This window comes from Ursus americanus, chromosome 28, assembly GCF_024610735.1.
Source record: "Ursus americanus isolate L20-20 chromosome 28, mUrsAme1.1.p, whole genome shotgun sequence".
Taxonomy (NCBI): Eukaryota; Metazoa; Chordata; class Mammalia; order Carnivora; family Ursidae; genus Ursus; species Ursus americanus.
In genome coordinates, this window is record NC_142154.1 from 35363703 (window position 1) to 35391192 (window position 27490).

General features: G+C 37.6%; 1 protein-coding gene across 6 annotated transcripts in view; it reads right to left on the bottom strand.

Annotated features, from left to right (window-relative positions):
• Window positions 1-27490, bottom strand: part of IQCH (IQ motif containing H) — a 197515-nt gene that overhangs the window by 117135 nt on the left and 52890 nt on the right. For 3 of the 6 annotated variants that reach the window (XM_045810715.2, XM_087856836.1, XM_087856835.1), the window contains 2 exons: window positions 18411-18531; window positions 11449-11577 (listed from right to left, as the gene is read on the bottom strand). In XM_045810715.2, coding sequence (XP_045666671.1) covers window positions 11449-11577; window positions 18411-18531 — 250 coding nt within the window. Of the gene's footprint in view, window positions 1-11448; window positions 11578-18410; window positions 18532-27490 lie in introns of those variants that run through there. The other 3 variants (XM_045810718.1, XM_045810717.1, XM_045810716.1) reach the window with 1 other exon arrangement.

The following is a 27490-nucleotide window of genomic DNA, read 5'->3' on the forward strand; positions in this document are numbered from 1 at the left end:
CTACTCTGTTTCTATAAATTTGACTTTTAAGAAAAAAATGCACATATAAGTGATACCCTGTAGCATTTGTCTTTCTCTGACTGGCTTATTTCACTCAGCATAATACCCTCCAGATTCATCCATGTTGTCACAAGTGCAGAATTTCCTTCTTTTTTAAGGCTGAATAATATTATATATACACAAATATATTTGTTTGTGATATATAGATATATATATATATCTATATATCACATATATATATCTATATATCACATATATATATCTATATATCACATTTCCTTTTTCCATTCATCCATCTACAGACATGTAAATAGTGTCCATACCTTGGCTATTATGAATAATACTACAGTGAACATGGGAGTACAGATCTCTCTTGAGATAATGATTTTGTTTCCTTCGGTTGTCTACCCAGAAGTGGGATTGCTGATCAGACGGTAGTTCTATTTCTAATTTCTGGAGAACACTCCCTGCTATTTCCCCTGGTAGCCTTACTAGTTTACATATTCGCCAACAGTACACAATGATTCCCTTTTCTCCACCACCTGCTAGCCTTTGTTCTCTTGTCTTTTTGATGATAGCCATTCTGAGAGGTGTGAGGTGATATCTCATTGTGGTTGTGATTTGCATTTCCCTGATGAGTAGTGATACTGAGCAACCTTTCATGTCCCTGTTGGCCCTTTGTTTCTTTGGAAAAATGTCTGTTCAGGTCCTTTGCCCATTTTTAAAATTGGGTTATTTGTTTTTTTGCTATTGAGTTGTATGAGTTTCTTAATATATTTTGTGTATTAACCTTTTATTGGATTTGGGGGTTGCAGATATTTTATCCCATTCCAGAAGTTGCCTTTTCATTTTGTTGGTGGTTTCTTTTGCCATGCAGAAGCTTTCTGGTTTGATGTAGGCTCACTTTTTTATTTTGGCTTTTGTCATCTTTGCTTTTAGTTTCAAATCCAAAAAATCATTGAGCTTATCCCTGTGCTTTCTTCTAGGAGTTTTATGGTTTCAGGTCTTATATTGAGGTCTTTAATCTATTTTGAGTTAATTTTTGTGTATGATATAAGATCATGGTCCAGTTTCATTATTTTTAATGTGGCTGTCCAGTTTTCCCAACACCATTTGTCGATGAGATTATCCTTTCCCATTATATATTCTTGGATCCTTTGTCGAAACTTAATTGACCATTAAAACATGGTTTTATTTCTGGGCTCTCTATTCTGTTCTGTTGATCTGTGTGTCTATTTTTAATGCCAATACCATACTGATTTGATTACTAAAGCTTTGTAATATAGTTTGGAATTGGGAAGTGTGATATCTCCAGTTTTCTTCTTTGTCAAGATTGTTTTCCCTATTCAGGGTTTCTTGTGGTTCCACATAAATATTGGAATTGTTTCTTCTATTTCTGTAAAAAATGCCATTGGAATTTTAATAGTGATTACATCAAGTCTATAGTTTGCTTTGGGTGGTATGGCCTTTTAACAAAACTAGTTCTTCTAATTCATGAACATGGAATATGCTTCCGTTTATTTGTGTCCTCTTCAATTTCCTTCATTAATGTTTTATAGTTTTCAGTATACAGATCTTTCACCTGCTTGGTTAAACTTATTCTTAAGTATTTTATTTATGCTATTGTAAATGGGATTGTTTTCTTAATTTCTCTTTCTGGTAGTTCATTGTTAGTGTATAGAAATGCAACTAATTTTTGTATATTGAGTTTCTATCCTACAACTTTACTGAGTTCATTTATTACCTCTACCCATTTTTTGGTGGTGTCTTTAGGGTTTTCTTTCCTTCTTTTTTTTTTTTTTTTTTAAGATTTTATTTATTTATTTGACAGAGAGAGAGACAGCCAGCGAGAGAGGGAACCCAAGCAGGGGGAGTGGGAGCAAAGAAGCAGGCTTTCCGCAGAGCAGGGAGGCCAATGCAATGCGGGGCTCGATCCCAGGACCCTGGGATCACGCCCTGAGCCGAAGGCAGACGCTTAACGATTGAGCCACCCAGGCACCCCTCTTTAGGGTTTTCTATACAGAATATATCATTTGCAGAGACAATTTTACTTCTTCCTTTCTGATTTAAATACCTTTCATTTCTTTTTCTTGCCGAATTTCTGGGGCTAGGACTTCCAGAACTATGTTGAATAAAAGTGGCAAGAGTGGACATCCTTGTCCTGTCTCTGATCTTAGAGAAAGAACTTTTTTTTTTTTAAGATTTTATTTATTTATTTGACAGAGAGAGAGAGCACAAGTAGGCAGAGCAGCAGGCAGAGGGAGAGGGAGAAGCAGGCTCCCCACTGAGGAGGGAGCCCAACACAGGGCTGGATCCCAGGACCCTGGGATCATGACCCGAGCTGAAGGCAGCTGCTTAACTGACTGGGCCATGCAGGCACCCCATAGAGAAAGAACTTCTAGCTTTTCATTATTGAGTATAATGTTAGCTGTGGGCTGTCATATATGGTTTTTATTATCTTGAAGTAAATTTCTTTTATATCCAATTTACTAAGAGTTTTTATCATGAAAGGATATTGAATTTTGTCAAATGCTTTTTTTTTTTTGGTATCCATTAAGATGATCATATGATTTTTGTCCTTCGTTTTGCTAATGTGGTATATTACATTTATTGATTTGTATATGTTGAACCATCCTTGCATCTGGGAAAAAATCTCAATCGATCATGGTGTATGTTCCTTTAAATTTGTTGTAAAATTGAGTTCGCTAATATCTTATTGAGGATTTTTTGCATCTTCATGTATCAAGAATGTTGACCTGTAATTTTATTTTCTTGTCTGCTTTGGTATGAGGGTAATCCCGGCTTTATAAAAGTTTGGAAGTGCTCCTCTTCTATTTTTTTGAAAGAATTTGAGAAGGATTAGTATAAATTTTTCTTTAAATCCTTGGTAGAATTCACCTGTGAAGCCTTCTGATCCTGGAATTTTCTTTACTGGGAAGTTTTTGATTACTCATTCACTCTCCTTACTAGTTAAGTTTATGTTTCTAGGAATTTACCCATTTCTTCTAAGTTATCTAATTTTTGGTGTATAATCGTTCATAGTAATTTCTTTTTTTAAAAATTTTGCTTGTTTATTTGAGAGAGAGAGAGAGCATGAGTAGGGGGTCAGAGGGAGAGGGAGGAGAAGACTCCCCACTGAGTGCAGAGCCACATTTAGGGCTCAAACCCAGGACCCTGAGATGATGACCTGAGCCAAACTCAGACGCTTAACCAACTAAGCCACCCCGGCACCCCTGTTCATAGTAATTTCTTATGATCCTTAGTATTTCTATGTCATCACTTATAATGTCTCCTCTTTCATTTCTGATTTTGAATCTTCTCTCTTTTTTCTTAGTTTGTCTAGCTAGAGGTTTGTCAATTTTGTTTATCTTTTAAAAAAACCAGCTCTTCATTTCATTGATATTTTCTCTTGTTTTTCTAGTCTCTGTTTATTTGCACTCTGATCTTTGCTATTTCCTTCATTATAACTTTGGGCTTAGTTTGTTCTTTTTCTAGTTCTCTGAGGGATAAAGTTAGGTTGTTTATTTGAGGTTTTTCTGTTTTCTTAGGGTAGGTGTTTATTGCTATAAACGTCTCTCTTAGAACTGCTTTTTTTTTTTTTGCATCCCATAAGTTATGTTGTGTTGAGTTTTTATTTGTCTCAAGATATTTTTTTTAATCACCTTTTGATTTCTTCTTGACCTATTGATTGTTCAGGAGCACGTTGTTTAATGAGCACATATTTGTGAATTTTCCACTTTTTCTCTTGTAATTGATTTCTAGTTTCATACCATTATGGTTAGAAAAGAAGCACGGTATGATTTCAATTATCTTAAATATATATATACATATATATATTAAAGATTTTATTTATTTACTTGAGAGAGAGAGAACACAGAGAGGGGAGAGGGAGAAGCAGACCCCCACTGAGCAGGGAGTCTGATGTAGGGCTCAGTGCCAGGACCCTAGGATCATGACCCAAGCCAAAGGCAGACACCTAACCAACTGAAACAGCCAGGTGCCCCAAGCATTTTTCAATTATCTTAAATATATTAAGACTTGTTCTAGTTTGTATTTCCCTAGTAAGTAATGATGTTAAGCATCCTTTCACCTTATCTATCTACCATCCATTTATCTGCTTTGGTAAAATTTCTGTTTTAATTCTTTGTCTATTAGGTTATTGGGTTGCTTGTTTTCTTATTGAGTTTTGAGAGTTTTTAAATATATTCTGGACAAAAATTCTTTATTGGGTATGTGTTTTGAAATATGAATTCCCAATCTGTAGCTTTTCTTTTCATTTTCTTAATATGTCTTTCAAAGAGTAGAAGATTTAAATTTTGATAATGTCCAATGTGTTAATTTTTTACTCTTATGGATTTGTGGTATTTAAGAAACCTTTGCCTAATCCAAGGAATCAAAAGTTTTCCCCCTTTGTTTTCTTCTAAAAATTCTTAGTTTCAGACTTACATTTAGTTCTATGATCCATTTTGAGTAAATTTTTATACATGGTGCAAGGTATGGGTCAAAGTTCTTTATATATCTATCTTCATTTGTTCCCGCACCATTTGTTGAAAAGACTATCCTTTCTCCATTGAATTGTCTTTGCATCCTTGTTGAAAATCAGTTGACCATGTATGTATAGGTCTCTACTCCTGAACTCTCTATTTTGCTCTATGGATCTCTGTATTTATCCTTTTGCTAACACCACAGTGTTCTGATATCTGTAACTTTGTACTAACTCAGATAACACTAATCCTCCAAAGTTACTTTTCTTTTTCAAAATGATTTTGGCCATTGTACCATCTTTGCATTTCCATATAAATTTTAGTATTGACCTGACAATTTCTACAAAAATATTCTATTGATCGTGATTTAGATTGCACTGAACTTATAGACAACTTTGGGATGATTCACAAAACAACATTGAGTCTTCGAATCTATGAACATGTCTTACCTTTCCATTTATTTAGGTCTGGTTGAATGTTTTTTTCATTAGCATTTTGGAGTTTTCAGTATACAGATCTTGTACATATTTTTTTTAGTTTTCCGCCTAAGTATTTAATTATTTGGTATTATTTTAATGGCATTGTTTTTGTTGTTGTTGTTTTAAGTAAAGTGTACACTGAACATGGGACTCAAACTCATGACCCTAAGATCAAGAATCACATGCTCTATTGACTGAGCCAGCCAGGCACCCTGGCATTGTTTTTTAAAATTCAATTTCCAATTATTCATTTCTAGTATATAGAAATTCAATTAATTTTTATATATTAATCTGGTATCCTGAAACCATGCTAAACTTTCTTATTTATTCCATTATTTTTTTGTAGATTTTTCAAATTTTCTATGTAGTAATCACTCTGTTTATAAAGAGAGACAGTTTAATTTCTTTATTTTCTATTCTTTTTCTTATCTCATTGTATTGGCTAGGACCTTCCATACAATGTTGTATAGCTGTGGTAAGAGTGGACACCCTTGCTTTTTTCCTGATCTTATAGAGAAAGCAATTGGTCTTTCACTATTAAGTATGATGTTAGCTGTAGATGCCCTATATGAGGCTGAGAAAGTTCCCTTTTATTTTTAATTTCCTTAGTTTTTTTTTTTAATGTATTATTCTTTCATGGATGTTGTATTTTATTTCATTTTTATGTATTGAGTTGGAGATGGTCATATGGTTCTTCTTTAGTCTGTGGATATGATGATTCACATTGATTGATTTTTTTAATGTAACCGTCTTGCATTCTTAGGATAAACCCTACATGGTCATGATATATTATTCTTTTTTTATATTGTGGGACTCAATTTGCTAATATTTTGTGGAGGATTTTTACATCTATTTTCATGAAGAATAACAGACTGTGGTTTTCTTGTCTTCTAATGTCTTTGTCTGGTTGTGATATCACGGTAGTCCTGGCTTTATAAAATGGTCTGAAGAGTGTTTTCTCTTATTCTATTTTCTAGAAGAATTTGTGTAGAATTTGTAATATTTCTTTCTCAGTTGTTTGGTAGAACTCACCAGGGATGCCATCTGGAACTAGTGTTTTCTTAGAAAGTTTTGAAGTACAAATTAAATTTCCTTAATAGATATAGGACTAATTAGGTCATCTGTTTCTTCTTGAGTGAACTTTGGTAGTATCTGTCTCTCAAAGAGTTTGTCCATTAGTCTAAGTTGTCCAATGTATGGTCATAAAGCTATTTATAATGTTCTCATATCATCCTTTAAATGTCTATAGGATTTGTAATGATGCTCCTCTTTCATTTGTGGTATTGGTAATTTGTGCCTTCTCTCTTTTTATCTTTGGTAGTCCTTCATTAGTCTAGAAGTTTACCAATTTTGTTGATATTTTCCAAGAAACAGATTTTGGTTTCACTAAGTTTCTCTATTTTTATCTATTTTACATTTCATTGCCTTTTACTTTCATTTCTATTATTTCCTTCTTTCTGCTTTTCTTTTTCTAGTTTCTTAAAGTTGGGACTTAGATAATGAATTTCAGGTCTATCTTGCTTTCTAATATAAACATTTAATGCTATAATTTTCTATATGAATACTAGATAAAATAATACTAAATAAAATGTAAAAAACTATAAAATAAAATAGATAAAATTATACTATTTTATAATATTATTACTATATTTAATATTAAATAAGTATAAAATAAATAGAAAATAGAAAATAGATAAAATAATACTATTTTTATCTATTTTTAATTTCATTGCCCTTTACTTTCATTTCTGTTATTTCCTTCTTTCTGATTTTCTCTTTCTAGTTTCTTTTTTTTTTTAAACATTTTATTTATTTATTTGTCAGAGAGAGAAAGACAGAGCACAAGCAGGGGGAGTGGCAGGCAGTGGGAGAAGCAGGCTCCTTGCCAAGCAAGGAGCCCAACGCAGGACTCAATCCCAGGACCCTGGGATCATGACCTGAGCCAAAGGCAGACGTCCAACCAGGCGTTCCACTTTTTCTAGTTTCTTAAAGTTGCGGCTTAGATAATTAATTTCAGATCTATCTTACTTTCTAATATAAACATCTAATGCTATAATTTTCTATATAAATACTACTTCAGCTGCATTCTATAAATTTTGATATGTTGTGTTTTTATTTTCATTCAATTCAAAATATTTTTAAATATCCTTGTGATTTCTCTTTGACCAATGGGTTACTTAAAAGTATGTTCTTTAATTTGCAAGTATTTGGGGAATTTCCCAGATAGTTTTCTCTAATTCATTTCTGGTTTAACTATGTTATGGTCAGAAAACTATTTTGTATTTCAGTTCTTTTAAGTTTGTTAAGATTTTTTTATGGTCCAGAATATGATCTATTCTGTTGAATGTTCCATATGCATTTGAAATGAATGAGCATTCTGCTATTTGTTTTAATTTCTTAGATGTGTTAAAATAGGTTGATAATGTTCAAGTCGTCTATATTGTTATTGATTTTTGCTTCAAGTATTTTAAATCTCTGCTCTTAGGTATATACACAGGATTGTTATGTCTTTTTGCTGAACTGGCCCTTTTATCATTGGTATCCCTCTTCATCCTTGCCAATGTGTCTTGTTTGTCTGATATTAATAGAGGCAATCTAGATTTTTTGGATTATTTTTTGCATGGTGTATCTTTTCCCATCTGTCTCCTTTTTATTAACTTTAAATTTGTGTTCAATTGATGCCTTTTCCTATCATTTATTTTTGACTTTTAAAAAAAAAACTTTAAATTTGGACTAATTTTAGATTTACAGAAAAGTTGCTGTCTGTATACCCGCATTCAATTTCCCCCAATGTTAACAACTTTCATTACCATGGTACATTTGCCAAAACTAAGAAACCATCATTGGTATATTACTATTAACAAAATTCCAGTCTTCATTCAAATATCACTAGTTTTTATACTGTCCTTTTACTGTTCTGAGATCTAATCAGGATATCCCAGTGTATTAGGTCATAATGTCTTCTTAGTCTCCTCTGGTCTGTGACAGTTTCTCAGTCTTTCCTTATTTTTCATGACCTTAATAGGTTTGAGGAGTATTGGTCAGTATTTTGTAGAATTTTGTCAGTTTGGGTTTATCTAGTGTCTTTCTTATAGTTAGACTGGGGTTATGAGGTTTTAGGCAGAATACCACGGAGGTGAAGTCCCCTCCTTACCACATCGTATCAGAGGATATGGGCTATCAACATGGCATCACTGGTGGTATTAACCATTGTCATTTGGTTAAGGTAGGGTTTGCCAGATTTCTAAACTGTAAATTTTCTATTTTCCCCCTATCTTTTTCTGTTATTTGCATATGAGTCAGTTCATGCAGTCCATGTCCAGCTTAATTCATAGTAGCCCCAAGCTGGAAACAAACCACATATCCTTCAGTAGGTGAATGGTTTAACATCTGTGCTACATTCATGTTATGGAGTACTAGTCAGCAATAACAAGGAACAAACTATTGATATAAGTGACAATCTGGATGAATCTCCCAAGAATTATCCTGAGCAACAAAAACCAATTCCAAAAGGTTACACGCTGCATGTGTCCATTTATTTAACATATTTGAATGATCAAATTATAGAAACAGAGACCAGACTGTTGTTGGCAGGGATCGTTGAAGGGGTGTGGGTGGGAGAGGAGTGTGTGTGGCTGTAAAAGGACAACGTGAGATATCCTCCTGGTGAGGAAAATATCCTGTATCTTGGCTGTGTCAACATTCCAGTTGTGATATTGCACTAGGGTTTGCCATATACTATAGAGGAAAACTGAGTTAAGAGTACAAGGGATCTCCCTGTATTATTTCTTACAACTCTATGTGCATCTACAATGATCTCAAAATCAAAAGTTCAATTAAAAAAGGACACCAGTAGGAGAATGAAACGCCAAACCACAGAGTAGGAAAAATTATTTGTAATACATATAGCCAATAAAAGACTAGAATCCAGAATGTATAGATAATTCCTATAAATAACCCAGAAAAAGAAAGAAAACCCATTTTTTAAAAAATTGGTTAAAGTCTTAAATCACGTTTTAAAAGAAGATCTCAAAAGATGAATATACCTACCAAAAAACTGCTCAACTTTGTTGGTTATAAGGGAAATGAAGATTAAACCCACACGATACCACAACAAACTCATCAGATGGCTAAAATTTTTAAAAAACATGAAACTGAAATCAAGTGTTGACAAAGATATGTATTATCTGGAATTTACATGTACTGCTAGTAGGAAAATAAATCGGCATTAACCACTTTGGAAAATTGTTTGGCAAGATCTACATCTGAGCATATGTATACCCCATGACGAAGCAATTCTACTTTTTGATATGTATCTGACAGAAATGCATATGTATATGCATTAAAAGAAATGTATGAGAATATTCATAGTAGTATTATTCCTAATGGCCCTATACTATAAACCATGAAATTCCCATCAACAGTAAAATGGATACAAAATTGGGGCATGTTCATACATAATCCATTCATATATTTATACATATTTGTCCTTAATGTCTCTCTTTCCCTCCTATCCATCCCTCCAGTCATCATGGCTCCACCTCCAAAATTCTACCTGAATTTTTTCACTTCTCTTCATATCCTCTGACAGTCACCTCCTCAAATCCACTATCATTTCTCATCTGGTGTACAGAAATAACCTTTAGGTGTGCCTGGGTGGCTCAGTCGTTAAGTGTCCGCCTTCAGCTCAGGTCATGATCCCAGGACCCTGGGATCAAGACCCTCATCAGGCTCCCTGCTCAGCAAGAAGCCTGCTTCTCCCTCTCCCACTCCCCCTGCTTGTGTTCCCTCTCTCTCTTTCTCTCTCTCTGTCAAATAAATAAATAAAAATCTTAAAAAAAAAAAAAAGAAATAGCCTGTAACTAGTCTTCTTGTTTCTACTCATGCTTCCCTATGATTCATTATCTGTAAAGGAGTCAGAGTGGTCTTATTAAAATATAAATCAGATCACCTCATCCTCTTGTTTAAACCTTTTAGTGGGTTCTTGTTGTACTTAATTAAATCCATATCCTCATCATGGTTTGAAAGGCTGCCATGCTAGTTCTGCTGTAGTGAAAGATGTTTACAGAGAAAGATCCTAAAATATACAGAGTGGTTTAAACAAATGAAAAGTTTATTTCTCTCTCACACAAGAGTTGGAAGGAAGACAGTCCCAGGTTGGCAGCGCAGCTCTGCCAGACTCAGAGATGGAACACAGAGTTCCACTTATGGCTCTCAAGTGCTTCCCTATCACATCTGCCTCCCAGCTAGCCAGAGAGGGGAAAGGAAAGGGGGAGACCATGCTCCTTTTCCCTTATGGGCTCGGCCCAGAAGTTTCCCTTCCTACTTCCACTTCCATCCTCTTTGTCTAGAGCCTGGTCACAGGGCACACCTAGCTGAAAGGAAGCCTGGGAAATGTTGTCTTTAGCTAAGCTGACATGTGCTCACCCATGACTTCATTACCGTGGAAGTAGGGAAGAATGACTATTGAGGACAACTCGTAGTCTCTGCTCCAGCCTGGGTCATGTCATTCCTCTCAATTTTCCAGCCTCATCTCCTCCCTTCTCTCCCTGGCTTTTGGCTCTCCAGCCACACCAGCCTTGCTCATTCCCTCCTTAGTCCTTAGGCCCTTGTATCTGTGCTGGTCTATATCTGGAATATTTTTCCTTAGATCTTCACATGACTGGCTTCTTCTGATCATTTTTACCTCAACTCAAGCCTCATACATCTTCTGAGAAGCATTCCTTGACCCTTCCCTCACAAGCAAAGTGACAACCTCCTTACCATTCTCTCATTCATGTTGTTTTATCTCTACCACTTACCTCTAGTTTACATTCTCATTTACCCACCTGCTTATTATCTGTTTCTCCCACTGGAATGTAAGCACCATAGGGGCAGAAACATTGTCTGACTTATTCTCTGTTGGATCTCCAGCACTTACATGCTGCCTTTGATAAAGCAAGCATTCAACAAATATTTGTTGAACAGATGAGTTCATTTAGCCCAAACCCCTTCGTTTTATAACTAGGGAAGCTGGAGCCCAGAGAAAGTAAATGGCTTGCCTGGGCTTCTGCAAGTAGTTAGTAGATTCCCAGGTTGGCACTTTTGGTGACCACCCTATTTCATCCAGGCTCTTCTTTGAAGTCTATTATCTCACCCCTCCACAACTGTTCCTTTGAACGCCTGTAGCACTAGACTTTAACACCCATTGGTTTCTTTTATTCTATGCTTCTTTGTATTGTTATTTATCTTTGTTCTATCTGTTTTGTTTTCCCAACCAAACTGCAAGCCCCTTGAAAATATCAACCTTCTAACACAACAGGCCGTGCCTAGGTATTTGAGAAAGAGACTGAAGTTACTTTATTCAGTCAAGTGAAACTCAGAACCGTTACAGCTTTCATCTTGTCCTATCATTGAAGATAAAAGTTGGATACCGGAAGACTAGATTTTGGTGGGAGGTAATTCCTGTGTATCCCCAACTAAACATACAGGCAAGACTGTCTTACCGGCAGCTGGGATCTTACGTGCTTCATCAAAATTATGCAAAGGAGCTGCTCTTGGTATAATGGGTGGATTCTGAAAGGTAATCCTTGCTGTTGGTGGAATCAGTCCTCGTTCAATCATACTTAAAATCCCTGAAAAGGAATGTTGGAAGAATATGATTTTAACTCCAAGCATTTCTACAAAGTCTGAGCTCTATGAATGTCACAAGTGTAACTTACTCTATTCATCTTCTTTATGTGAGAGCACATCTAGTGTCTTAATCCTTTGCATGAAGAAACAGCTGTAGTATATGTTCGTTTAAGCCTAATATTCTAACCCAAGATAAAATGGCATTTCCACTTGTGGTATTACAAAATAAACTTGTATTAAGATAATTTCATTTTTAAGGTAGAAATATAATTTCAGTGCAAACTAAAACTTCTTTATACTTAGCATTTTCAATAATTGATAATGTTCTTTTTAAAATTCAGAGAAATCAAGTACATGGTCTTCATAACTAAGGAGAGGTTTCGTTCTGAAAGAAAGATAATCTTTGTGCTTGTAACTATTGCCCTGTTGTTACAATGAATCATATTTTATAAAGAAAGTTATTTTTAGGGGCGCCTGGGTGGCTCAGTCGGTTAAGCAGCTGACTCTTGATTTCAGCTCAGGTCATGATTTCAGGGTCATGAGATTGGGCCCGGTGCTGGGCTCCATGCTGGGCGAGAAGCCTGCTTAAGATTCTTTCTCTCCCTCTGCCTCTCACGTTCCACTCTCTCAGTCTCTCTCTCTAAAAACAAAACAAAACCACCACCACCAACAACAACAACAAAGAAATTTTTAGACATTTCTCATGTCACCGGAAGATGTGATTGCCCAAATAGATGAATTTAGTGTAACTGGGCAACATGGATAGTATTTAAGCATTTAATTTACAATTTCTAGAACTCATACTACGTCAGCGTGCCTGGTACCAGGGTTTTTGAAGGACAATTTATTTTTGAAGGACTGTTAAATAAATAAACAAATAAATGAATCAATGAATAATTGAGCAAAGCCTTCTGGCAGGGGCAATACTTTCATTAAGGTAGATCTATTGTATTGAAGCCAGAAACCCAGAAACTCAGGGAGGATGTGAAATAAACTTGTGATAGGGCTTCAGCTTCTTGCTGCTCTCATGTAATAGGAAGGAAAGTAAGGAACTCTGGGTCTCAAGGAAATCCTGGTCTGCAAGCCGTGTACCGAGCTGGACTAAGCTGAAGAAGTTGGCACAGTTTCTAAGGGGAAGAAATACTGTTTGTGTGTGCCTGAGGACCTCGATGAAGATGGTATGCTGTTATTCAGGATGCTAAAGTCTAGTGTTAGAGGAATTCAGAGAAATGATCACTGAGGGATTGGGGAGCTGGAGAAGACTTCGCTTGTAAAACAATGATTCCAAAGAGAAATCTTCAGTTTGCTTACCGCAGAATCATTTCAGGGGGAGAATTTCTTATTAAAAATGAAGACTCCTGGGCCTGTCCAAACTTCTGAGGCCAGAGCCTGGGAATCTGTATTATTGAAGCCTCCAGGACATAACTTATGGGCCCTGAAGTTTGAGAACCAGTAGAATTGGGGCCCAGTAATCTACATTTTTTAAGTAAGCGCTCCAGGTCAATCTTTTGTACTTTTAAAATTTAAGAACTGCTCACCCACAGTACAACTCTTTAAGCCCCTTTTGAAATTAGTACTTCAGGTTTAAATTTTTCTAACACTGGATTTAACTACCTTAAGATGTTAAGTAAGAGTACTTCTTTGTCCTCACAAATATTTTCCACCTTTAAATATCAAATCCCATTTCCAAGAACTATGCCCGACTTGCAGATGTGAAAAACAGAGCTCCTTCTAATTCAGTATATTTTCATTACTGAACTCAGATTCCCAAAGAATGTAAGCATGATTTAACCTTTGCTTTAGTACTGGTTGGAGCAATTGACTTAATTGTAGATGAACAGATGTGTGTACATTTACCATTGGAAGGAAAAAGTTAAGACTTTGGGATAAGCAAAAGAGGCTGGGTATCTTTTCAGTGAAATGCTGGAACCTCTGGAGATTATCTGACCCCCATAGTCACCTTTGTTTTTGATGAGTCTATTTTACAATTCTCTAGAGATTAAGGTTAATTTATAGAAAACTGAAAGCAGTGCAAATATTTCCTGTTTTAAATGCATGCAAATAAACTCTTGTCACACAGAGGGATGATGCTTCCGCCACCCCCAAAAAGCCATTTGCAAATGTCCATTTGCAAATTTATTTCACTATTGATTCGTAAAGGTGTCTGCCATTTGGATTCTCCTTGGAACCAATTTTAACATACTGATTCCCTCATTTAATCAATGAGCTCAATAAAATCCTTGATGTGTTCATTTTATAGTTGTATAAAAGTCATGGATTCACTTTAAAATATGTATGTCCTTTAGTAATTTTGGGGATCTCACCAGGGTGAGCAGAAGATTCACCTGAAATTGGCAGAAACGATGCAGCGCACAGGGAACCAAGTCCAAGCATATATTTTCTTAGCACCCCCAGGCGAATTCAAAGTGGCAATAGAACTTTATCGACTGTTTTCCTAATTTTAATATTACTCCCTATTAATTTTTTGTTTTGTTTTTCTTTTTGGTTCATGTATGGCTGAGTTATTCCTTATTGGCAGCTACGGTGACTGGGAATTTGGTGATCTCCATAAATAGACTAATGTCTTCTAGAGATCTAATTCCCTGTTGAGTGAGGGACAATAGGGAGTATAGCTTGTTAGTTTTTTGCTTGTCCACTTGTGTATTTTGAGCTCAAATCAACTAGGAATGTCATGCCCGCAAAGAAGGTGGTATCTGGACCAGGAGGTGTGTTTCTGTGTTTATTTTTCACCTGTAGCTGGAAGTGTAGAGTTGAAGCCATAAGCTCTGTCTGTATCTGTATGTCTATGTATCTGTAGTTCGGAAAGGCCTGTATCTCTCATTGTGAATGTGGAATGTTTTCCTGTCTCCAGATGGCATTAATAAATTAGACTGTAAAGTTTCAAATTAAAGGAACTCTGTTCAGATCGACTTACAGAGAAATAAGTGCGTATGTAAATTGAATATTCTTAAGATTTCTAGGAAATAAGGAAATCAAACTTCTAATACTTTAAATGTGTTCCCCCCCCCCATCTCCCAAATTCAGAAACTCTTATTGAGTCTCTTTACTTTTCATGGCAATACAGTTACTTGCATAGTTTCAATAAATATCTGTTCTCCCTCTACTAAGATATAATTGGAAAAATTGCTATACAATCAAGACTTTGTCTGGAATTTCATATGTAAGAATGATACTTATTAATCACAAATGACAAGTCACTTTTAAAGAACTAAGTTTGACGTTGTGGAGCCAATGCTTACAAAGCCTTCCCAAAAAAACTGGCCTGGCTCATGGCTTATAGGATTTCCATCCTTGCAGGTGGTAGGAAGGTCATGTCCTGGCAGGCCCAAGAGCCTTAGGCTATTTGGAGCACCTGTAGAAAAGAGGAATTTACCCAAATTTATAGATCCTATAGTTGAAGTGTGGTGGGCAGAGTTTCTTGGGCTGGATTTCCTAGCCTTAAGATAGCAAATAATAGAGGATTTTAAAAGTTCAGTCTGAGATTCCTTATGAATATTTCCAGCAGAACCAACTTAAGATGGCCTATCCTTGCTGCACCTGTGTAAATAAACAGGACAAACCTAATGAGATCAGCCTTATTTTTAAATTCTTTTTTGAGATCATTTTGATCAAAATGATGGAAGACTATGAGAATATTTTTGTTTAAGTTTTGGAATAAGCAAAAGAGATTACTGGATACATTTTTTTTTTAAAGGAAGATTATTATGGGTGAACCTGACCTGCTTTTATCAGGTAAGCTTTTTTTTTTTTTTAAAGATTTTATTTATTTATTTGACAGAGAGAGAGACAGCCAGCGAGAGAGGGAACACAAGCAGGGGGAGTGGGAGAGGAAGAAGCAGGCTCCTAGTGGAGGAGCCTGATGTGGGGCTCGATCCCATAACGCCGGGATCACGCCCTGAGCCGAAGGCAGACGCTTAACCGCTGTGCCACCCAGGCGCCCCTGGATACATTTTTAATGGAATGTTGGAGTCTTCGGGGATTATCTGGACCTAGTCTTTGAGCTATTTCACAACTCTGTAGAGATTAAGGTTAATTTGTTAAACAAACAAATTGATATTAATGCAAATAATTCTTAGCTATAAGAATTGACCTGAAATAAATTCTGTCTGGTGAAGGGACCCTCCTCCTTCCCTCAAAAAGGTCAATTTTGCATCTGTTTGCAAATTTATTTTAATATTCCTGATCTACAAATGTGTGTCCTTTGGATTCTCCTTTAAACTAGTCGAGACATCCTACAGATCTCTCTCTCTCTCTCATTTTTTAAAGATTTATTTATTTATTTATTTGAGAGAGAGAGAGAGAGAGAGGGTACATGTGGGGGTAGGGGCAAAGGGAGAGAGTCTTCAAGTAGATTTGTTGAGCGTGGAGCCTGACCCCAGTCTTGATTTCAAGACCCAAGAGATCATGCCCTGAGCCAAAACCAGGAGTTGGACACTTAACCAACTGAGCCACCCAGGTACCCCTACAGATCTCTCTTTCAATCGACAAGTTAAATAAATAAAATACTTCACATGCATTCATTTTATATTTGTATGAGATCTATTATTTTACCCGTTTTGGGAAATTATCCCTTAACACCATTGTCTCATTAAACTTTCATAACACTCTTACTTTCCAGTTGAATGGATGAGGGATTAGACTTTCATTCATTCAACTGATATTTGTTAAGTCCCTATTACGTGGCAGGAGCTATTCTGGAGGCTGGGGATGCACTGGTGAGCCAGAGAGAACTCATGGAGCCTCTAGGAGGATCAAAGACATTAAATAAACTCACAATGAACGTATAATTACAAATTGTGATCATCTATGAAGGAAAAGACAGATGCTTAACGAAGTGACTTTTCCGGGCAGAGATAGAGGCTCTTGTGAAGGCCCATATGAAAATGTGCTTGGCCACATCAGGCTCCTCTGCTGGGAGCCTGCTTCTTCCTCTCCCACTCCCCCTGCTTGTGTTCCCTCTCTCGCTGGCTGTCTCTCTCTCTGTCAAATAAATAAATAAAATCTTAAAAAAAAAAAGAAAGAAAGAAAATGTGCTTGGCCTGGTGAAGGAAGAGGGAAGGCCCATGTGGCCGAGGGTAGAGAAAGTAGTTAGCAGAGAATGGAGGGAAGGTCCAGGTCAGGCCTGCCTTGTTTGTAGGGTTTGGAGTTGATTAATCAATCAAGACCAGAGAGCAACTTGCCTGAGGTCACGCACAGCCTGAAAGTTTGGTTTGTGTGTTGTGAGACATATATTCTTAACCATTTAAAAAAAAAAAAAAAGAAAGAAAAGCTTGGTTTCGTTTTTGGATGTAGCAAGATAATTCGAGAAGAAGTCAGGAAGTTCGTCCTGCATTTTCCAAAACAACTCTCTCTTCTGGGTGTTGTTAATCCTTCACCTCTGGCTGGACTTGTGTGAACCTGAGATGACAGTTAAGGGTATCAGGAACATGTAAAAATCTAGACACTGTGTCTACATTTCTGTGGCTTGAGCTTTCCTGACGCTTCTACAGCCTTGCACAGTACCAGACATATGGTGAGTACTCAATAAATATATGTTGACTAATTGGCTGATTAATTACAAATATTATGACAGGCCATGTGTTCTCTGGTGGATCATTGAGGGATGAAAATGTTATTTTTTTCTGTGTCAAGTTGCCATGATCCTAGATTCACCTTTGTTTTGCAGCAATTTTTTTCATTATGTCTGCTGCTGAAGTGGACATTGATTCATTCGTTCATTGATTCATTCATTTATTCATTCATTCACTATTTCATTCATCCTAATTTGATCCAGGAAGAATGGAAGATGGTACTGAAGCAAGAACTCTGCTGGTGTTATTCCATATTCCCAGGGAGTAAATACATAAACTAAGTAAAATCGTATGTCCCGAAGATCTCTGAACAATAATGGTTTATAACTAGGAAAATAATAGTTACAGTTGTGAGCTTCACACATTAAGGGACTTAGATGATGCTGGGTTCTCTTGAGTTCTGCTATTCCTCCAGCAATAGGTCAGTAGATGGAGCAGACAAGATGAAGAACTTTAAATCTCCAAGACCAAGAAAACCATTGGGAACCAACTTTAGGTCCAAACTATTCCAGACAATGGATAGAAAGTAAGATGGGAATAATTAAAGACCATCTCACTTGGTTATATTTGCGATACAAAGGGGGATCCACTTGGATGTTTTTCAACACTTCAGCCAATTAAATGAAGTAGCAGGGAGAAGTAGAGGGGGTGATACTTACAACACTCACTTCTTAGTCATTCATTTACTTACTCTTTCATTTGCTTATTCATTCAACCAACATGGATCTGCACACTGGGGAAACTGAGATGAAGATGACGTTATCTTTTGTTTAAAAACTAGAAATCCACTGGTTTCACGAACACTAGAATTTAGACTGAGACATGCATGGTTTAAATACCATTTACATTAATTCTGGCTTCAAATTTTTGCATAATAGTATATTGAAATAAATTTTTTAAATGCTACTAGAATAGCATCAAAAACTATCTGCTCAGAACCTTGAAAAATTCTAATACCACATAAACACAATAATAATTTTAACACATAATAACACCAACACCTAAATCAATATTAAATCCATAGAATGATGGGTTTTAGAGGTGAAAGGGACTCTAGTTGTCGTCTAGTCCAACTTTGTGATTTACAGAGGAGCAAACTCAGGCCAGAGTGAAGACCGCGACTCGTCTGAGGTCACCTAGGAGAATTAGTGTGTGAGCCCGAATTCAAACTCAGGCCCCCATCCCACCTCAGTGCTCTTTCCCATAGATTCCTAAGCACGTAAAATGGTCATTGAATCACTAACCTTTCCTGGCATCCTCTTGTAGGACAGGTATGGGGGTGAAGTAGGGATCCGTGCGATGAGAGGCTGGTAGAACCGTGAGATTGGATATGGTAGACCCTTTTATTAACTTCTGAACCTTCACCTAGAAAATAAAAAAAATTTGTTTTCGGCAGGCAGTTTTGCTTTCAAAATGAACACAGTTTTCTTCTTGTAAACAATAAATAAGATTATGAATAGTTTCATTAAGTTTTAATAAAGTAGCGATAGCAGCTCCAGTTTTATTGCTCGTGAGTACCCTGTGCTATTGTCTACTGTCAGGAGTTTGTGTAATTTAAAATAGTTAATTAAATCCAATTAACGTGTTGTGATTTCCACTATGCAAAGTCACTATGGTAGTTAATAAAGGAACTATTAAGATTTTGTTCAATTTTAATGACTACGATATAAAAGTGCTAAATCTTGACAGAAGAGGTTTTGAGTACAGCAAAGTTTTGTACGGGCAAATTTCCCACGAAATACATACTAGAGTTGTGAGAGTAAAAAAAAAACCCAAACAAACTGGGAGAATTTCAAGATAGCTGTATCAGGGACACCTCGGTGGCTCAGTTCGTTAAGCGTCTAACTATTGATTTCAGCTCAGGTCATGATCTCAGGGTTGTGAGATGGAGCCCTGCTTAAGATTCTCCCCGCTCCTCTAAAACAAACAAACAAATGGTTAAAAAAAAGATAAATGTATCAGTCGACATTAATAGATTAGAATGAACTTTGAATGGACTCTTGGAAATCTCAGAGAGGTTTAAAGACTTGATACCTACATCAGTTACGGTAGATGATTACCTTTTCTAAAGTCACTAAATGCTTTTATTACGCTTATGAAATATGAATTTTTTCTATTAAATGGTTTCTAGCTTTTAAAGACTAATATGTGTTGCATATAAATCACATTTAATTGTATAGCTCAAGTACACTATTTTTACCTTTATTAGAAGACGTTATGAATTACGTGGGCCCTCCCAGCAGGGAAGATGCAGCTGTTTGGTATTTATGGACTGATTTAAATTTTCAAATCATTTTCCAAACATTAATTAATCTGCATAACTTCTAAAGGAACTAGGTAACAATTTGCTCTTTAGCTAACAAAGAACCAAGACTGAAAAATTAGCAGGTTTAAGGTCACACACTATATTAGAAATACACAGATTATTCAATTTTAAGATTAATCTGATTTTACATTAGTGAAATTTGCCATTGGACTCCATTGTACCATACCTTATTGCTCCTCAAGGTCATGGAAAAAGAAAGGGAAATTCATCAAGAGTTGGGGGAGGGGAGTGCAGAGAAAATCACTTCCCCAAATAAGTATCTGTGTGAACAAAGGATGTGGGGCTTAAGGAAACTGTAAACAGCTACTATCCCATGAACACCAAACGTTTGGGGAGGACAGATTAAAATGACTATAAGCAGGGTTTTTTAACAGGAAAGAGTAGACAGCACAATCTGCTGCCTTCCAGGTGAGTTGGAAGAGGAAAGGTGAGTGCCATGGGCCTTGCTTCTTTTTTGTTTTTTAAAATATTTTATTTATTTATTTGAGAGAGAGGAAGAAAGAGCACAAGCAGGGGGAGGGGCAGAGAGAGTGAGAAGCAGACTCCCCGCTGAGCAGGGAGCCCGCCATGGAACTTAATCCCAGGACCCCAGGATCATGACCTGAGCCGAAGGCAGACACTTAACGGACTGAACCACCCAGGTGCCCCTCCTTAGGCCTTGCCTTAATGACAGCTAGGAGTTCATGTGCATGTTGTGTTATTATGGAAATTCCATCTTGGCAATCCACCTTGGTCTCTTTCTCATCCTCAGCTCTCCTCACCCCACCTCCAGAATGGCCTAATCACCCAAGGTACTGTACTGCAGACATGGCACGTGCATAGCTGATTTTCAGGAGCAAAAATAGAAGGGTCTCTACTTGTCTGATTGATATCAGGGTCAGGGAGGCAAAGGTAAATTGGAGCAAGAGAGAAAGATTCCACTTAAATATAATTGTCAAGCATTGAGAAGATATAAAGTACAGGTTTGGCAGTTTCGGGGCACAGAGCATCATTTATCTGGATTTTCTGAAAGCCTTTGACAAAGTACACCTGACAACCTGCTCTTGAAAGCCAAAGTAGCAGGATCCAACATAAAACACAATGCAGAGTGTGACACAAAGGAGAGGGTGGAAGGCAGATGATACTCGGATCCTATCAAGCAGTCAGCTCGTTCATAATGCTGGTTTCTTTAATTGTTTCAACTACATCTATCTCAACAGTGTAAAAGCCAGACCCAATGTGCGTGCGTGCGTGTGTGTGTGTAGGGGCAAGGAGAAGAGGGTTACACTTGGGGGTTGATGTCCTCTGGAGATTACAGAAATAAATCCCACATGCAGTGTCGCTGGATGTGCCACAGGAGCCCACCCGCTGTCCCGCTCCCATGGTAAGGACAACCACGTCTGCATTTGCTTGCTTGGAGGGAGAAAGTATGTAACAACCTTCAGCACTTACCGAGCACTTACTGAGCACTTACTATGTAACACAAACTTTAATAGGATTGGCGTTAAGTTTCATGAGGAATGGACCCGCTAAGGGCAATGGGAGTGCAGAACAGGGAGTAATTAACTCTGCATGCTGGCATTGCAGACGGCTTTGCAGCGACTCCACCCGAGCTGTATGTTAGAATCTCTCAGGGAGCTTTGTAATAATACTGCTGCCTGGGCCCAACTCTGGGCAAGTAAATCCGAATAAGCTGGGCTGGAGCTGGGGCCCCAGGTGATTCTAGTGTGCAGCCAAGGTTGAGAGGGACGGCAGTGAGTGATATTTAAATTGTGTCTTCAAAGAAGCATTGGATTATATATCACGTGGAGACGAGGATGCAATTATAGAGAGAAAGAATGGTGGCGACAAAGCAGAACAGCATACAGATGCATGAAGATTCCATGCAAGGTGAGGATCTCAGTGTGGCTGGAGTATGCTGTGTGTGCCAGGACGGTGGGGTGGGGGACAAAACTGGAATGGTAGGTTAACGCAAACAAAAGAAACCAGCTTTATGAATGCCTCATGGAAGTTGAACAGCATCTGCTTCTGGCTTCTCCTTTATGTCACGCTTTTTATTTTAGGCTGGAACCATGCTCTATAGTTTGTATAACATGATATGGACTATCATAGAAATAGAACAATGTTCTTCATATCTGGTGTGTCATGACTATTTCCAAAACTCTGTCCCTTTATGCCTAAACCTTCTATAACAGCTTAATTGTTTTTCAAAATTTAAAAAAAATATAGAAGAGCTTAAAAAAGAAAACAGCAATCACATTCCTGCTGGCTGGAATTAATCATTGTTAATATCTTGGTATATTTGCTTCTAGTGTTTTCAAATAGAAAAACCATTCTATTTTATGATTCTGGTAAAAAATGATATATGCTTATTATAAAGATTCCAATTAATGCAGAAAAACACAAAGATGAAAGTTTAAGAAACCATGCCAAATATCATTAGGTGATCCATTATCCCTGACATCTTTGGAATGATTAATATATCATTTTATAAAAATAGGATTTATATTACATTATTAAACTTAATTTTTGACATGAATTTAATAGGAGGGGAAAAGGCTGAATTAAACTCAACAAATTATTAAACCTGAAGTCAATATTTCTTTACTACAAGATTCCTATGAGTTGAAAAAGATTCCTCTGCAAGGGTTGGCAATTTTTTTTAAAGGGCCAGACAGTAAATATTTTAGGCTATTCTGGCCCATTGTTATAGCTTGAAAGTAGCATAGATAATATGTAAACAAACAGTGGCACTATGTTCTAATGAAACTTTATGTACAAAAACAGGTGGTCCGCCCTCACCCAGTAGTTTGTGGACTCCTGCCCTATAGTTAAATAAAGGCGATTATGAAAAACATTAGGTTTTTTAAAATCGTGTTTTAAATTAGAGTAATACACCCCATCCTCTAAAGATGAGAACATAGAATTCTCTTGCTACCCCCATCCCTTCTCCCTCACCTCCCAATTTTTTATTATATTATTATTTTTACATTGTCCAGATTTATAATATCTACATTCTGTTTTGAAACCATAATCACTAGGATTGCTTAGTATTCATCCTATGTGTAAATGGATCCAGTGTCATGGCTTCTCTATGCTTCAGTTCCTTATTTTGATAGATTTCTTTTCTTAAAGATTTTATTATTAATTAATTAATTATTTAAAAATAAACATAGTGTATTATTAGTTTCAGGGGTAGAATTTAGTGACTCATTAGTTGCCTACAACACCCAGTGCCATTACATCACATGCCCTCCCTAATGCCCATCACCCAGTTACCCCATCCCCCAACCCCTCCAGCAATCCTCAGTTTGTTTCCTAGAGTTAAGAGTCTCTTATGGTTTGTCTATTTATTGTTGAGAGAGAGAGAGAGATAGCAAGAACAGGGGAGGGAGAGGAGAGAGAGAATCTTGAGCAGTCTCCCCTCTGAGTGCAGAGCCCAATGCAGGGCTCAATCTCATAACCTTGAGATCATGACCTGAGTCAAAATGCTCAGCCGACTGAGCCACCAGGCGCCCCTATTTTGATTGATTTCTTAATTGCCTGCCTTTGGTTATCAAGCAGTCCTTTCCAACAAGTGTTCATGGGTATTTATACTTGAATGATATCTGGGATCATCCTTTTATCAAAGCTTTGCAGACACTGACCCATTGTCTTCTACAGTGACTATTGTGAAATCTGATGCCAGCCTGATTCCTCACCCCTTGTCGGTGATTTTTCTTTCTGCCTGGATTTCTGAAACATTCTTCGTTTTTGAAGTCCAGGTGTTAAACTAGAAAATACCTTGATGTAATACTCTAGATCAAATCTTTCTGGGATTCAGTGCTTTCTTTCCACCTGTAGATTTCATTCTTTCCTCACTTCTGGAAAATTTTCTTCCATTATATCATTGGATACATCTTCTCTTTCATTTTCTGGGTCCTCTGTTTTAGAGACACCAAGTGTCGTTAAGTGTTGGCTCAGCTTTGTCTTTCATATTGTGGTACCTAACTATTCTTTCTCTCCTGGTTCATAGAATGCTTTTAGCTGAGCATATGGCTATCCAGTCCAGACTACATTTCCCGGTGTCTCTAGTGGCTAAATGTGAACATGTGAGCAAATTCAGACCAGTAAGACGTAAGCAGCAGTGATAAGTGTAACCTCTGGGCCATCTCCTTAGAATGCCTGCCCTGGACTATCTTTATCCTTCTTGTGGGCTGAAACATGGGTGTAGAGAGGAGTCAGCTTCAACCACTGGAACGAGAGTGTCTGTGACCACAGGAATGAGATGAGACAGCATCCAGACAGAAGGAACCCTCTCTCAGTTATGCTCCCTGTCATGGAGCAAAGCTGTCTGTCCTGCCAACCTTAGACTTCTCACCTGCGGACTGTTTGTGAGTGAGAAATAAAGTGGTCTATTTATGGCATTATATTTTTGGATTTCTTTGTCACAGCAACTTAACCTGTAACAGACTACTGTGCAGGTCTCTTAGCTTCTAATTAATTTCCTTTGTCTTTTTCCTTTGCATTTGCTGTGCTTACAGTCTTTTCTCTATGCTCATATTTCAGTGTTCAGCAGTGTCTGTTCTGTTCTTCCTATTTATAGTTTATTTATTAGTTCCATAAAGTATTTTGGTATTCAATTTGTTTCCTTATGTCTGCACCCTCCCTTTTTATCTCATTCTGCTATTTTATCATCTTGTGGCTGAGCTCTAGTTTTACTTAATTTATGTTCCTATCAAGCTGTGCTATAATGTGAAGAAATTGTGAGAAAATTCCTTCCGTTCCTTGAGTTATATTTTTTTCTGGGTTAGGCTTTGTCTTTTGCAGCCCATGGTTGTCCCTTCCCCCACCCCTCCCTCTCTTTTGTTAGCTCTCGGTGAAATACTGCGTTTATATAATAAATCAGTATGGTGGCCATATCATTTCTTTCCCCCTTGTATGTTCTTGGGCAGCTCTGCCCTGATAATCTCCTTGCTCTGATGTGGCATCTCCTTCCCTGTTGTCTGCTACCAGTGTGTTTTCTTTACCAGCAACACGTGAGAACTGGGTATTCTGGGTGTTCTCCACCTTTCTGTTACCTGAGGGCTTGGGTTGGGGAAACCTCCGTTTTAGGATACATGCAGTCTTTGTTAAAATATGTAGGCTCTCCTCCCTTTCCTGAGATTTTGATGAACATCCTATATCAGCATTTGCTCTACTGTCCTCCCTCCCTCCCTCTAGCCCCAGGGGTTTTGGGTCACTTCTCTCTGGAAGAATTAGACATATTATTTGCTTTCCAATTTCACCTTTTTCTTCCAAGTCCCCTTGTCAAAAGAGAAAAAAGATAAGGATGCCTGCTTGATTGTCTTCTCTCTGGATTTTGTAGCATTTCTTTCTTTCTTTTTTTTTTTAAAGATTTTATTTATTTATTTGACACAGAGAGAGAGACAGCCAGAGAGAGAGGGAACACAAGCAGGGGGAGTGGGAGAGGAAGAAGCAGGCTTCCAGCGGAGGAGCCTGATGTGGGGCTCGATCCCAGAACACTGGGATCACACCCTGAGCTGAAGGCAGATGCTTAATGACTGAGCCACCCAGGCACCCCGGATTTTGTAGTATTTCTGAGAATCTCAATATTTTGATAATTTACCAGTAGTATTTCTTTTTTTTTTTTTTAAAGATTTTATTTATTTATTTGACAGAGATAGAGACAGCCAGTGAGAGAGGGAACACAAGCAGGGGGAGTGGGAGAGGAAGAAGCAGGCTCATAGCAGAGGAGCCTGATGTGGGGCTCGATCCCGTAACGCCGGGATCACGCCCTGAGCCGAAGGCAGGCGCTTAACCGCTGTGCCACCCAGGCGCCCCTACCAGTAGTATTTCTGAGGGGCAGGGAGAGGTGAGGATTGGAGCTATGTCACACCCTTCTACTCTACTCCAGAATCTTCTGCTTGGTGAATTTAAACCTGCATGGCCATATTCTACAACCCTTCACGACCAGTCCTGCCCCAGCCCTCCTCCCCATATGATGGATGGCATACTAAAGATCGGGAAGGGAAAGTAGCTAGGACACACATTTAATCTGCCTAATAGAGGCAGGCTAAAAGGGCACATCATTGCTTCATGGCCCAGTGCTTTTACTACATTTTCATGCCTCCTGAGTTCTTGAAACTTTCAAGCCAGACACAGCTCACATCACCAGCCCTACTCCTGTCCTCATGGTAAAACCGTATCACTCTGTCCCCTTTCTCAGCATCATTTCACATAGATACAGTAGGAGTCTCACTTTCTCTCAGACTAAGGATTACCAGCATTCTTGGAGCTAGAAGAAAAACTCCCTTGGGAGGCATTTGTAGCATAAGAGCAAAAAATCATGGGCTTGGAGCACTGGATTTCAGTCCTAACTCTGTCATTTACTTAGCAATGTGCTGGGGTAAGTCATTTAACTTGTCGAGTCTCAGTTTTATCTTCTGTAAAATAGGGATGTTCTTAGCTACAGGGCAGTTGAATTTTATGTAAAGGATTTGTTCCTAGAGGCATTTCATAATTCTGAACTCACAGAATTCAGACAGCCTGACTTTAAAGAATGCCAGCTATGGCAGAGACTTCTGCATGGCTTCCAATGTGCTACAGAAACTATATTTCCCAGCCTCCCTTGCAGCTTGATATGTCTTTGTGACAGGATTCTGGCCAGTGGTATAGCAATCATAGTGACTCTGCTGGTTGGAATATAGACATGATGGTGGGAGCCTAGCAGCCATCTTAGCCATCTTAGATCGCAGATAGAAAATGCAGAGGTGCCTGACATTGCAGGGGTGCCGTATCAGCCATAAACTGTGTGACATGAGAGAAAGTTACTGTGGTGTTTAATCTACTGTTATTTGTTATGTTTGATGAATCTATATCCTAATAGTACAGGGTATTTTTATTTACTGAGATGGTGTTTCTCTGTGGAAACTCCAACATAAATATATCTTAAATTCACTCAGACTGCACCAGCTTTGAAAAAAATGAAATTGTGTTTCATTTTCTTAAATTTAGGGGGATTTGAATTATTTCAAACTTTGTATATACAGCAATAATTTATTATTATTATCTTACAGCATGGAATTTCAAATTTATATAATCCAATTTTGCATAAAACTCGGCATCACTGATCTTCCATTAGGCTGTCGTGAGGAATTACTGAATTAATATATAGAGATGCACAACATAAACTTTTTTCATATCAGAAATTGGGGCTTTTTTGGGGGGAGCGCCTGGGTGGCTCAGTCAGTTAAGCGGCTGCCTTCGGCTCAGGTCATGATCCCAGGGTCCTGGGATTGAGCCCCACCCTGGGCTCCCTGCTCAGCCAGAAGCCTGCTTCTCCCTCTCCCACTCCCCCTGCTTGTGTTCCCTCTCTCACTGTGTCTCTCTCTGTCAAATAAATAAAATCTTAAAAAAAAAAAGAAATTGGGGCTTTTTTTACATAAACATTTTATTAAAGTATAACATTCATTTTTTGAAAAGACCACACATCATAAGGTCATCACTTGATACATTTTCACAAAGCAGACACTAGGAAACCAGCATCCAGAACAGGAGTAGAACATTGCAAGCACCCCCAAGGCCTCTCTCCTGTTGCCTGTCAGTCACTTCTGAATTCCACTCCCAGCTATTATTTTTCTGTTCTTAAATTTACATAAAAGGATTATTACAGTATGTATCTTTTTGTATTTGGCTTCTTACCTTTAAAATAGATGTGAGAGTCACTCATATTGTTGTGTGTGGCAGTATGTTTATGCCATGGACTTTTAAGTATTGATTTTGAGTTATAAATTATACTTACAGCTGAGCCCAATAAGACTTGAGCCTCCAACCTCCCACTTTTTTTGCAATGTTTTTAATGTTTCTTTTAGAATGTTCCCTCTTAGCTCTGGCTACTAAATTTCTGTCACCTTTTAACAACTAGATTAAAAGTAACCTCGTTTAGGAAATCACTTCTGATCTCTTCCTCCTCTGAGTTCCTATAGCTTTTTTGTACTCCTCTTATTACATTTACAACATATATTGTAAGTATTTGTA